Source organism: Scyliorhinus torazame, chromosome 8, assembly GCF_047496885.1.
Source record: "Scyliorhinus torazame isolate Kashiwa2021f chromosome 8, sScyTor2.1, whole genome shotgun sequence".
Classification (NCBI taxonomy): Eukaryota; Metazoa; Chordata; class Chondrichthyes; order Carcharhiniformes; family Scyliorhinidae; genus Scyliorhinus; species Scyliorhinus torazame.
The window spans coordinates 143,351,727-143,365,429 of record NC_092714.1 but is presented as its reverse complement, the minus strand read 5'-3'; the positions used below and the strand labels follow the sequence as shown (position 1 = coordinate 143,365,429).

Below are 13,703 nucleotides of genomic sequence, written 5' to 3'. Positions count from 1 at the left end.
CGAGTTGCTGCTGCTATGGTCAAGTGGGAGCTGGAGCGAGTGGGGGGGGGGGGGGGGGTGAGACGGGGGTCTGCCGCCATGGGGAACGGGCCGGGAGGGCGTGTGGGGGGGGGGCGTGGCTGGCCGAGGAGGGGTTATGGCTCGTCGGCGGGGGAAGGGGGCGGGTAGCCCCCTGATCCGGCTGATAACCTGGAACGTAAGGGGACTGAATGGGCCGGTCAAGCGGGCCCGCGTGTTCGCGCACCTGAAGGGGCTGAAGGCGGATGTGGTTATGCTCCAGGAGACACACCTGAAGGTGGCAGACCAGGTAAGATTGAGGAAAGGGTGAGTGGGTCAGGTGTTTCATTCGGGGCTGGATGCCAAAAATCGAGGGGTGGCGATCTTGGTGGGAAAGGGGGATCGCTCCAGGTCTAGGACGGGTAGGAAGCCAGGGGCGGCTAGAGTGCTGAGGGGGTTTATGGATCAGGTGGGAGGGGTGGACCCTTGGAGATTTGCAAGGCCGTGGACTAAGGAATTTTCATTCTTCTCACATGTCCATAAGGCTTATTCCTGAATCGACTTTTTTTATTCTGAGCAGGGGGCTGATAGCGAGAGTAGAGGATACTGAGTATTTGGCAATAGCCATTTCGGACCACGCCCCGCATTGGGTGGACTTCGAGCTGGGGAGGAGAGGGACCAGCGCCCGTTGTGGCGCTTGGAGGTGGGGCTGTTGGCGGACGACGAGATGAGCGAGCGGGTCCGAGGAAGTATAGAGGGGTACCTGGAGGCCAACGATAATGGGGAGGTCTGAGTGGGGATGGTATGTGAGGCGCTGAAGGCGGTGGTTAGGGGAGAGCTGATCTCCATTAGAGCCCACAAGGAGAGGAGGGAGCGGGGGGAGAGGGAAAGGCTGGTGGGGGAGACGGTGAGGGTAGACAGGAGGTATGCGGACGTGCCCGAGGGAGGATTGTTGAGGAAGAGGCGCAGCCTCCAGGCCGAATTCGACCTGGTGACCACCAGGAAGGCGGAGGTGCAGTGGAGGAAGGCCCAGGGGGCGATTTACAAGTATGGGGATGCTGGCGCATCAGCTTCGGAAGCGGGACGCAGCTAGGGAGATCGGGGGAGTTAAGGACAGGGGAGGGAGTGTGGTGCGGAGTGGGGTTGGCATCAATGGGGTCTTCAGGACTTCTATGAGGAATTGTACCGATCCGAGCCCCCACAGGAGGAGGGAGGGAATGGCCGCTTCCTGGACCAATTGAGGTTTCTGAAGGTGGAGGAGGGACTGGTGGCGGGATTGGGGGCCCCGATTGGGCTGGAAGAGCTGACCAAAGGGATAGGAAGCATGCAGGCGGGGAAGGCACCTGGGCCGGACGGTTTCCCGGTCGAATTCTATAAAAAATATATGGACATGTTGGGCCCGTTGCTAGTTAGGACCTTCAATGAGGCAAGGGAGGGGGAGGATTTGCCCCCGACGATGTCCTGGGCACTGATCTCCTTGATCCTGAAGCGGGACAAGGATCCCCTGCAGTGTGGGTCTTACAGGCCGATTTCGTTGCTAAACGATGATGCCAAGGTGCTGGCGAAGGTCTTAGCCACGAGGATTGAGGATTGTGTGCCGCAGATAATCCATGAAGACTGGACGGGGTTCGTGAAGGGGAGGCAGTTGAACGCGAATGTGCGGAGGCTTCTGAACGTTATCATGGTGCCGGCGGGGGAGGGGGAGGCTGAGATGGTGGTGGCGATGGACGCTGAGAGGGCGTTCGATGGGGTGGAGTGGGGGTACCTGTGGGAGGTGTTGAAGAGGTTCGGGTTTGGGGAGGGGTTTGTCAGCTGGGTTAGACTGTTGTATGAGATCCCGATGACAAGTGTGGCCACAAACAGGAGGAGGTCAGAGTACTTTCGGTTGCACCGAGGGACGAGACAGGGGTCCCCCCTGCTCTTCGCACTGGCGATTGAGCCCCTGGCTGTGGCACTGGGGGAGTCGGGGAGCTGGAGGGGGTTGGTGCGGGGTGGGGAGGAGCATAGGGTGTCGCTCTATGCGGACGACTTGCTGTGTGTGGCGGACCCGGTGGAGAGAATGCCGGGAGTGGTGAGGATCCTTGGGGAGTTCGGGAATTTCTCGGGGTGCAGGCTCAACATGGGGAAGAGCGAGCTGTTTGTGGTTCACCCAGGGAACCGGGAGGGGGGGATCGGCAAGCTCCCATTGAAGGGGGCGGGGAGGAGCTTTGGGTATTTGGGGTTCCGGGTGGCCAGGAGCTGGGGGGCCCTGCATAGGCTTAATTTCACAAGGCTGGTGGAGCAAATGGAGGAGGAGTTCAAGAGGTGGGACGCGTTGCCGCTGTCCTTGGCGGGTAGGGTTAAGTCAAGTCAAAATGACGGTGCTCCCAACGTTTCTGTTCCTGTTCCAGTGCCTCCCCAGGTTTATCCCGAAGGCCTTTTTTAGGCGGGTCAACAGGAGTATAATGGGGTTTGTCTGGGCGCAATGGACTCCGAGGGTGAGAAGAGTGTTCCTAGAGCGGAGTAGAGATAGTGGGGGGGGGGGGCTGGCGCTGCCCAACCTCTGTGGGTACTACTGGGCCGCCAATGCAACGATGGTGCGCAAGTGGGTGATGGAGGGGGAGGGGGGTGCATGGAAGAGGTTGGAGACGGCGTCTTGTGTGGGTACGAGTCTGGGGGCGCTGGCAACGGCGCCACTGCCGTTCCCTCCAAGGAGGTATACCACGAGCCCGGTGATGGCGGCTGCCCTCAAAGTCTGGGGGCAGTGGAGGCGGCACAGGGGGGAAGCTGGGGCCTCGGTGTGGACCCCAATACGGGGGAACCACCGGTTCGTCCCAGGGAGAACAGATGGAGGGTTTTCGGGGTGGCACAGGGCAGGGATACGAAGTTTGGGGGACCTGTTTGTGGACGGGAAGTTTGCGAGCCTGGGTGAGCTGGAGGAGATGTACGGGCTCCCCCCGGTGAACACCTTCAGGTACTTACAGGTAAGGGCATTTGCCAGGCGGCAGGTGGTGGAATTCCCGCGGCTGCTGCCACACACAGTACAGGACAGGGTGCTCTCGGGGGGGTGGGTGGGAGTGGGGATGATCTCGGAAACTTACCAGGTGATGCAGGAGGAGGAGGAGGCCTCGGTGGTGGAGGTGAAAGGTAAGTGGGAGGTAAGTGGGAGGAGGGGTTGGGAGAGGAGATTGAGGAAGGGACGTGGGCAGATGCCCTAGGGAGGGTGAACGCTTCCTCATCGTGCGCGAGGCTTAGCCTCATACAGTTTAAAGTGCTGCACAGGGCACACATGACCGGGACAAGGATGAGCCGTTTTTTTTGGGGGTGAGGACAGGTGTGTTAGGTGATCAGAAAGCCCAGAAAATCACACCCATATGTTCTGGGCATGCCCAGTGCTGGAGGAATTTTGGAAGGGCGTAGGAAGGACGGTGTCGAGGGTGGTAGGATCCAGGGTCAAACCGGGCTGGGGGCTCGCAATATCTGGGGTCGCAGAGGAGACGGGAGTGCAGGAGGCGAAAGAGGCCGGTATTCTGGCCTTTGCGTCCCTGGTAGCCCGGCAAGGATTCTTCTTCAGTGGAAGGATGCGAGGCCCCCAAGCGTGGAATTCAGTTGGAGAAGGTGAAATTCGCATTGAGAGGGTAGGCACAAGGGTTCTTTAGGCGGTGGCAACCATTCTTAGACTTCCTGACAGAACGGTAGACATTGGTCAATGGCAGCAGCAACTCAGGGGGGGGGGTTACTTTACTTTATTTTTATTTTTGTTCTTTACACTGGAGGGTCTGAGGGGGTGTATATACCTGTTGTGTTAAGTCGGGGTGTCAATGTTAATTTATTATTCATGTACAGGGGGAGGGGGGTATGGAGGGTAAAACACTGTTGGATCCAAGCCAGTCAAAACAATGCCTGGCCTCTGCCTGAGACAGGAAACGCTACAGGCCTATTTTCTTGGAACCCTACACCTCTCTGCTCATGAACAGAACACACATATATCCACAAAGGAGAAGTGGGAGTACTGTTTCTCTCAATTTGCTTCAGGTACAAGAACATTAAACAAGCTTAATAGACCTCAAGGCGAGTGAGGAAAAGCTCCGAAAGGCTAGGCACAACCAGCCACTGTCCACCCTGACCTTTGCATGTATCTCTATAAACTATGTCAGATTCAATTCATATTTGTAGTCTCTTCGGGAACACAATATCAACAAAACATACAAATTGATTATTGATGAAGAAATCCAAACCAAAAGCTCTAGAAAATGGAAGAGTGAACAAAATGGCTAGTAAACTGTTGATTAAAGTAAAAAAAAACTGTAGCATTCCTGGTCCTTCTCAACTCCTCAGAAACCTTTGACATACATGACCATTATACTCCCATAAAATGCCCCACCTACGATGACGGGCTTAGTGGAACTTCTTTCCTGTTGATCCATTCTGACCTCTTCAAATGTTGCCAGGGCTGCTCCAGCAGTGGCTAATGTTCCCCTCCTCTTTGGACTTCCCACTGATCTATTCTTGGTCCGAGATCTCTCCTTCAATCTCCCGAGTCTGAGATCCCTACACCTCCAAGCACTTCTCCACCCATTCCAAAGAACTCTTCGGGGTGCCACCACTTCTTCAATGGCCTTTGCGAGATCTTCCCGCATCTGTCCCCTCTGCTGCTGGAATTCAGCTTTAGTAAAGGCCATCAAGTCAAGTTCAAGCTTTCCAGTTGCATCAGCCCATCCCCCGCCTGCATGCTTAAAGTGGCTTTTGCTTTTGCTGCAGCACAAGCTCGTTTACAACTTTTTGGCCAAATCTCTCACTGTTTTCTGCCGGGTCTGGTAGCCAGCAGACAAACCACTTCCAGGGGAAATTACTCCTCCAACATTAACCTACGTCTTTTCATCAAAATTCCACCCAGTATTGGTTAAAAAAGCTCTTTTCTGTGACTTTGAGCAGGAGCTTTCCTGTATGTGACCACTCACTCCATGGCCCACACCGGAAGTCCCACTGATCTATTCTTGACCACCTTCTCCTTCTCATCTAAATGCTGCCCCTTGGCAACACAATCTGGCAATATAGAGACAATGGTGACAGCCAGTTCAACCTCTCCACACCCTCGCCACTGCCTCTAAGATGTTAGGTTCCTGCCTGACATATAATTCTAGATGAGCCACAATTATCTCAAGTTAAATGCTGGAAAAATTGAAGGCGCCGTCTTTTGCCCCTGATGTAACTCTATATCCTTGCTACCAATTCCATTCCCATCCTCTGTTTTGGGTGGAATCAAAACATTTACTTTAAAAAAAATATTTTTGTTAAATAAATTTAGAGTACCCAATTCATTTTTTCCAATTAAAGGGCAATTTAGCGTGGCCAATCCACCTACCCTGCACATCTTTGGGTTGTGGGGGCGAAACCCATGCAAACACGGGAGATTGTGCAAAGTCCACGCGGACAATGACCCAGAGCCGGGATCGAACCTGGGACCTCGGCACTCTCAGGCCGTAGTGCTAACCACTGCGCCATCGTGCTGGCCAAATCAAAACATTTACAACCTCAATGTCCTATTTGAAGTTTGACCGCCAACTCGAGGACATTGCCTGCCTCCACCCCACTTAGCTCATCTGTTGCTGAAACTTCCAAACCATAGTCCTCACCCAGATTCAACGACGTTACTGCTTCCCTGTCTGGTCTTACGTCCTCCACTCCCCATATACTTCAACGCATCTAAAACTAGGCTGTCCCTATGCCATCCTGCATATAGTCCCTAGAGCATCTCGACAACAAGGATTCCTACCTCAGACTCCTATTTACTGACTACAGCTCCACCACCAACACCATAATTCCAGCCAAGCTCATATCAAAGCTCCAAAACCTAGGACTTGGCTCTTCACTCTGCAACTGGATTCTCGACTTTCTAACCCACAGACCACAATCAGCAAGAATAAACAACACCTCCTCCACAATAGTCCTCAATACCGAGGCCCCACAAGGCTGCGTACTTAGCCCCCTACTATACTTCCTGTACACACATGACTGCGTGGCAAAATTTGGTTCCAACTCCATCTGCAAGTTTGCTGACGATACGCGAATAACGACGAGTCAGAATACAGGAGGGAGATTGAGAACCTAGTGGAGTGGTACAGCGACAACAATCTCTCCCTCAATGCCAGCAAAAGTAAAGAGCTGGTTATTGACTTCAGAAAGCAAAGTACTGTCCACACCCCTGCCAGCATACATGGGGCAAGGTGGAGATGGTTAGCAGTTTCAAATTCCTAGGGCTACACATTTCCAAAAATCTGTTCTGGTCCACCCATGTCGACGCTACCACCAAGAAAGCACAACAGCACCGTTACTTCCTCAGGAAACTAAGGAAATTCGGCATGTCCACATTAGCTCTACCAACTTTTACAGATGCACCATAGAAAGCATCCTATCTGGCTGTATCACAGCCTGGTATGGAAACTGCTCAGCCCAAGACTGTAAGAAACTTCAGAGTCATGAACACTGGTCAGACCATCACACGAACCTGCCTCACATCCATTGACTCCATCTGCACCTCCCGCTGCCTGGGGAAGCGGGAAGCATAATCAAAGACCCCTCCCACCCAGCTTACTCACTCTTCCAACTTCTTCCATCGGGCAGGAGATACAAAATTCTAACAACACGCACAAACCGACTCAAAAACAGCTTCTTCCCTTTCTCAGCCATACCGGAGAAAGGACATATTGGCACTGGAGGGAGTGCAGAGGAGATTCACTAGGTTGATCCCAGAGTTATGGGGATTAGATTATGACGAGAGGTTGAGTAGACTGGGACTGTACTCATTGGAGTTTAGAAGGTTGCGGGGGGATCTTATTGAAACACATAAAATTATGAAGGGAATAGATAGGATAGATGCGGGCAGGTTGTTTCCACTGGTCGGGGAAAGCAGAACTAGGGGGCATAGCCTCAAAATAAGGGGAAGTAGATTTAGGACGGAGTGTAGGAGGAACTTCTTCACCCAAAGGGTTGTGAATCTCTGGAATTCCTTGCCCAGTGAAGCAGTTGAGGCTCCTTCTTTAAACGTTTTTAAGAATAAGATAGATACCTCTCTAAAGAATAAAGGGATTCGTGGATATGGTGTACGGGCCGGAGTGTGGAGCTGAGTCCACAAAGATCAGCCATGATCTCATTAAATGGCGGAGCAGGCTCGAGGGGCCAGATGGCCTACTCCTGTTCCTAGTTCTTATGTTCTCCGCTGTTACCAGACTCCTAAACGACCTTTTTGTGGACTGACCTCATTAACACTACACCCGTGTGCTTCACCCGATGCCGGTGTTATGTAGTTACATTGTGGACCTTGTGTTGCCCTATTATGTATTTTCTTTTATTTCCTTTTCTTTTCATGTACTTAATGATCTGTTGAGGTGCTCGCAGAAAAATACCTTACACTGTACCTTGCTACATGTGACAATAAACAAAATCCAATCCAATCCTGTTCATCCATCTGCTCGCTGACCTACATTTGATTCTGATCCCCCAGTGCCTCAAGTTTAAATTCTCATGCATATTTTAAAATTAAAAACTATTTCAACAACAACTCATATTTATATAGCACCTTTAACATAACAGAATATCCAAGCTGTTTCACAGCAGCATTATAAAAGTGGTAATAGACATGGAGCCACACAGGTGTCATTAAGGCAAAGAAGCAGGTCTTACAGGACGAAAGAGGTTTCAGAAGGAATTGCAAGTGCTTAGGACCCAGGCAGCGAAATGCATTGCCACCAATGGTGGAGGCCAGAACTAGATGACTACAGATATCTTGATTGTGGATGGAAGAAATGACAGAGATAGTGTGGGACCAAGCCTTGGAGGCATTTGAAACCAAGGATGAGAATGTGAAAATCAAGACGGTGCTAGAATGAGAGCCAGCAACGTAAGTCTACTTGTGACAATAAAAAGATTATTATTATTGTTATTAAGGACATAGGCAGCAAAGTCTTGGATGACCTCCAGCTTCCTTTGGGAGACCAGTTTGGAGTACGTTGGAAAAGCCTCATCTGGCCGGAAGGTTTGCTAATGACACACGGGTGGATTTAAACTATTTGGCAGAGGGGTGGGAACCAAAGCAAAGGAGAATTAACTGAAGGGGACCTAGAGAGTAGGGCCAGTAAGACTGAGAGGAACAGCAGGCAGGGTACGGTTGCTGATCAAAGAGGGCCTGGTAGACTGGGGTGCATTTGTTTTAATGTGAGAAGTGTAACAGGTAAGACAGGTGAACCTAGAGCTTGGATTAGTACTGTGATGTTGTTGCCATTACAGACTTGAAGGACAGGATTGGCAGCTTAACGTTCCAGGATACAGATGTTTCAGGTGAGATAGAGGGGGATGTAAAAGGGGTGGGGGAGTTGCACTACTGTTAAAGATAATATCACAGCTGCACTGAGGGAGGACATTTGGAGGGCTCATACTGCGAGGCAATATGGGTAGAGCTCAGGAATAAGGGTGTAGTTACAATGTTGGGGGGTTTACCATCGGCCTCCCAACAGCCAGTGGGAGATAGAGGCGCAGATATGTAGGCAGATTTTGGCATGGTGTAAAAGTAACAGGTTTGTTGTGGTGGGTGATTTTAACTTCCCCAATATTCACTGGGATTCACTTAGTGCTAGGGGCGTGGATGGGGCAGAATTTATAAGGAACATCCAGGAGGGCTTCTGGAAAGGCGTAGGTGGGGATACTGGGTTACAGGGATGGGGTGGGGGTGTGGGCTTGGATGGGGTGCTCTTTCCAAAGACCGGTGCAGACTCGATGGACCGAACGGCCTCCTTCTACACTGTAAATTCTATGATTCTATGAAACAGTAATTAGATAGTCCAACTAGGGAAGGAGCCTCAGATAAGTGGGCAGCACGGCAGCACAGTGATTAGCACAGTTGCTTCACAGCGCCAGGGTCCCAGGTTCGATTCCCGCCTTGGGTCACTGTGTGTGCCTAGTCTGCACGTTCTCTCCGTGTCTGCGTGGGTTTCCTCCAGGTGCTCCGGTTTCCTCCCACAATCCAAAGATGTGCAGGTTAGGTGGATTGGCCAATCTAAATTGCCCTTAGTGTCCACAAAATGTTAAGTGGGGGTTACTGGGATAGGGTAGATTCGTGGGCTTCAGTAGGGTGCTCTTTGTAAGGGCTGGTGCAGACTCGATGGGCCGAATGGCCTCCTTCTGTACTGTAAATTCTAAGATTCAATAAGTGCAGTCCTCGGGTGAAGGTGCTAAATTGGGCAAGGCTAATTACAACAATATTAGGCAGGAACTGAAGAATGTAGATTGGGGCAGATGTTTGAGGGCAAGTCAACATCTGGCGTGTAGGACACTTTCAAGTGTAAGTTGATAGGAATTCAAGACTGGCACATTCCTGTAAGGATGAAGGATAAGTATGGGAAGTTTTGGGAACCTTGGATAACGAGAGATATTGTGAGCCTAGTCAAAAAGAAAATGGAAGCATTTGTTAAGGCTAGGAGGCTGGGAACACACAAAGCAATTGTGGAATACAAGGAAAGTAGAAAGAAACTTAAGCAAGGAGCCAGGAGGGCTAAAAGGGGTCACAAAAAGTCATTGGCCAGCAGGATTAAGGAAAATCCCAAGGCTTTTTATACATACATAAAGAGCAAGAGGGTAGCCAGGGAGAGGGTTGGTCCACTCAAGGACAGGGGAGGGAATCTATGCGTGGAGCCAGAGGAAATTGGCGAGGTGTTAAATGAGTACTTTGTGTCAGTATTCACCAAATAGAAGGACTTGGTGAATGAGTCTGGGGAAGGGCGTGTAGATAGTTTGGGTCATGTTGAGATCAAAAAGGTGGTGGTATTGGGGGCATAGGTTTAAGGTGCGAGGGGCAAGGTTTAAAGGAGATCTACAAGGCAATTTTTTTTCACAAAGGGTGGCGGGTACCTGGAACTCGCTGGGGGGGGGCGCTAGTGGGAGCAGATACGATAGTGATTTTTAAGGGGCGTCTTGACAAATACATGAATAGGATGGGAATAGAGGGATATGGTCCCTGGGAGGTTAGGGTTTTTTAGTTCAGACAGGCAGCATGGTTGGTGCAGGGTTGGAGGGCCGAAGGGCCTGTTCTTGTGCTGTAATTTTCTTTGTTCTTCGGAGGTAACAAAAGCATGAATGAGGGTTTGAGATGAACTGCGATAGGGTTGAAGTTAAGCAATGTTATGGAGGCAGAAATAAGAAGGTCCCAAACAGTCTGAAAACATTGAGAATCCTTTCAAGACCTTGCCTTCCCTACTCTTATAACCTTTGCCAGTCTTGCAAAGCTCAGACAATGTAATACTTTTCTTACTGTCCTCTTGTAAATCTGCTAATCCATTCATCCCATTGAATAGCCGCACTTTCAGCCATCTAAGCCGATTGGAAATACTCGCCAAATCTCCGCACTTCTCCAATTTTAAGGCCTTTCTTCAAAGACACCGCTTTTCAGCTTAGTTTCTAATTTTCTCTGACTATGCTGCATGTCGTGCCAGGGGGAACTTTCTGCATTAAAGGTGCCACATAAATGCAAGTTATTAAGGTACAGTGACAAAACTTTTTAAATATTCACATTTGTATGCCTTCCATTTAATTTTGTAAACAATGGAGCAAATCATATTGAGGTATCAGCTATGCTTTGAAGCAACTCTGCAGCATTTTGGCAGTGTTGATGGGATTTGTTTATTTCAAGAGAAATAGCAAGCCACCTCTCAGATCTCTGTTAATATCACCTATAACTTATTAAAATTTGCACAGAATGAGCTGTCCCCCAGCCTTCATCATTTGTAGAAACCTACAGTTGAGGAGACCGTCATTCAGTCAATTGTCACGGTGCCAGCTGAGCCCCACGCCCTTCTACTCTCCACAATAACCCATAGCCCTGTCACTCGCACATTTTCAAATATTTATCAATTCCATTTTGAAAGTTATTAATATACTCGCATCCACCATCATTTCGGGCAATGCATTTCAGACCCTACTAACTCACCATGTAAAAACAACTCGAGCTCTATTCCAATTACCGTAAATCTGTGTCCTCTGGTTACTGACCCTTCAGCCAGTGGCCCAATTTCTCTCTGTTTATTCTATCCAAACCCTTCAATGGCACTCTATACCCAGCCACTAGAAAGTGGACGGAACGAGGGGCAAGATAATTCTCCAATGATTTTCTCACGTTTATAAAAACATATGCATCTTCAATTAATGCTTGGTTCAGTTCAGAGTTTTAAGCAAATTTTCTTTGTCCTGTAATTAAACACTACCTTCAATGCTGTCAATGGGCTCATCAGCTTGTATCTCTTCATTCTCTGGCTCTTTCACCATCTCCTTTACATCTTTTTCACAGCTTATTACAGCTGCAGATTCAACTTGCTCCAATTGCTTCTCAGTTTCTCTTCCTGGTCTTGGTTCTACTCGAGGCTGTTCCAATATGGAAGCAGCTTCTACAGTTCGCTCTTTGTCTTTATCAGGCGATTCTGCCGGTGGTTTCTCTCTCTCCTTGTTGGCCTCTCTTCGTCGGTCTCTATTTCTGTCCCTGGTCTTAACCCAGTCCCGGTGTTCCCCATCTCGCTCCAATTCCCTTCTGTCGCGCCGTTCTCGATCTCGGTCATGTTCACTCTCCTGCAGCTTTTCTCTACTCTCAAAGGATCCAGCCCTGGAGCGTCCTTGTCGGTCAGATTCAGGGGAACTTCGTCTAGAGCTGTGACTCCTTGAATCTTGGCGATCTATAAAATACATTAAAATCACATGAATCACTCAAATGAAAATAAACTTTGGAAAGTATTTTTCCATGAAATAGACTTATTATTTATCAAGAATACAAAGTACAAGCTATTTTGACCAGCTACATGACAACACATTCTGTAGCCTTTCCTCAAGCAATAGCTACAGTTACACAACAGTATGTTCAGCAGCAAATCCATCAGACAAATCAGGCCCTTAAATAAAAACTGAACAGTCGAATCAGTAAATAAATTTAGAAAACAAATTACATTCCAACCAACAGTTTAAACTTTCGCTTTCAATTTCAGAATGTTCTTGTTGTAATATAAAGCTCTTTTAATTTAACTAGCGCATCACAACATGCTACTGGTTTCTGCATTATCATGCTAAAGGTTGCAGGGATAAATATTTGTCAAACCTTATCTTCTCACTGATGGCATACCATCCTTTGGCATCTCTGAACACCAAAGAAAAATTGGCAAGTTAACTTTCTAGATTAGTTAACAATGTTCCAATCGTCGGCATGTTAATTTTGGGATCACCCCTTCAGTGTTGGAAAGCAATATCTACAGCAGGTGTTCTAACATCCGGAAAAGCATGGGCATGATTAACAGTTAAACTCTCCATGGACAGTGTCACATCCTTAATTCCAGAACTATGCACCCTGCTGTATCATATTCATTTTTCTATTTTCCACATGATCAACCCGAATTCAGCATAACCGGCACTAAATTAGCAAAAAACTAGGAGGCAGGTGTAGGAAATCGGAAAGTTTCACACTGGCACAATAAGAAATGTATTTTGGATGGAGAGGGGTAAACCAAGGCCCTGTCTGCACTCTCAGGAGGATGCAAACGATCCCATGATATTATTTTGAAGAGTTCTTGCCTCCTGCCCAAAATGTATCCCTCAACCAGCATCGCTGAAACAGATTATCTGATCATTATCACCATGGTCTTGGAGCTGCTGGCCGCAAATGGGCTGCTGTGTTTTCTAGACATTATGCATAATAAGTTAAAAGCAAATTACTGGGCATGCTAAAATCTGAAACAAAATCAGAAAACACTGGACAAGCTCAGCAGGTCTGACAGCATCTATGGAGAGAGAAGGAAGCTACCGTTTTGAATCTGGATGACTCTTTGTCAAAGCTGGAGAGAACTGAAAATAGGGTCAGATTTATACTGTTGTGGGGTTGGGGGGGTCGTGAAGCAGTGAGGCTGAATAGAAATGATGCCGCCTCAATCCTCCCGAGACCAACCTCTCCTCCACAGCCCATTTCCTTACCATTGCAATATTTGCCGCCCAATAATAATTAATCAAATTCGGTAACTCCAACCCCCACCCCCCCGGCCAAAAAAGCACTCAAGGCCTTCCCCACCCACACAAACCCGGAGATCAGACAAGTGACTTTCCTGAAAAAAGACTTGGGGACAAAGATAGGGAGGTTCTGAAACACAAACAGAATCCTAGACAGCACTATCATTTTCACTGTCTGCACCCGCCCAGCCAGCGACAGCGGCAAAACATTCCAAATCCATCCTCATCCCCTCTACCAATCAAGCCAAGTTCAATCTATTCAGCTGGGCCCAGCTCCAAGCCACTTGAATACCTAGGTACCTGAAGCTCGTCCCCACCACCCAAAATGGCAACTCCCCAAATCTCCTTTCCTGCCCTCTGGCATTGATCGAGAACACCTCACTCTTTCCCATGTTCTCATCTCCCCCCCACCCAGCTCAATCGATGGGCCGAATGGCCTCCTTCTGCACTGTAAATTCTATGATTCTCATGACACTTCTCACCAGAGGAGTATTACCTTCCCTTTTGTAAACAAAACCCCCATACGGACGGGGAAGGACCAATAAAAAATCCACCTTGAGCGGGAGCCACCATAAGTACGACCACTGGAAGTCCTGTTCAATAGTATTATTAAAGCTTTAAATAAACACTGACATTTATGTTGTAATAATGGAATAAACCTTTCCAATATTCTCAAGTGCAATCATTCATTGTATAGA

The 13,703-nt window shown here is 48.8% G+C and overlaps 1 protein-coding gene across 13 annotated transcripts in view; it reads right to left on the bottom strand.

Annotated features, from left to right (window-relative positions):
• Positions 1-13,703, bottom strand: part of zc3h13 (zinc finger CCCH-type containing 13) — a 165,901-nt gene that overhangs the window by 23,536 nt on the left and 128,662 nt on the right. For all 13 annotated transcript variants that reach the window (XM_072514301.1, XM_072514305.1, XM_072514309.1 and 10 more), the window contains one exon: positions 11,229-11,690. In XM_072514301.1, coding sequence (XP_072370402.1) covers positions 11,229-11,690 — 462 coding nt within the window. The remainder of the gene's footprint in view (positions 1-11,228; positions 11,691-13,703) is intronic.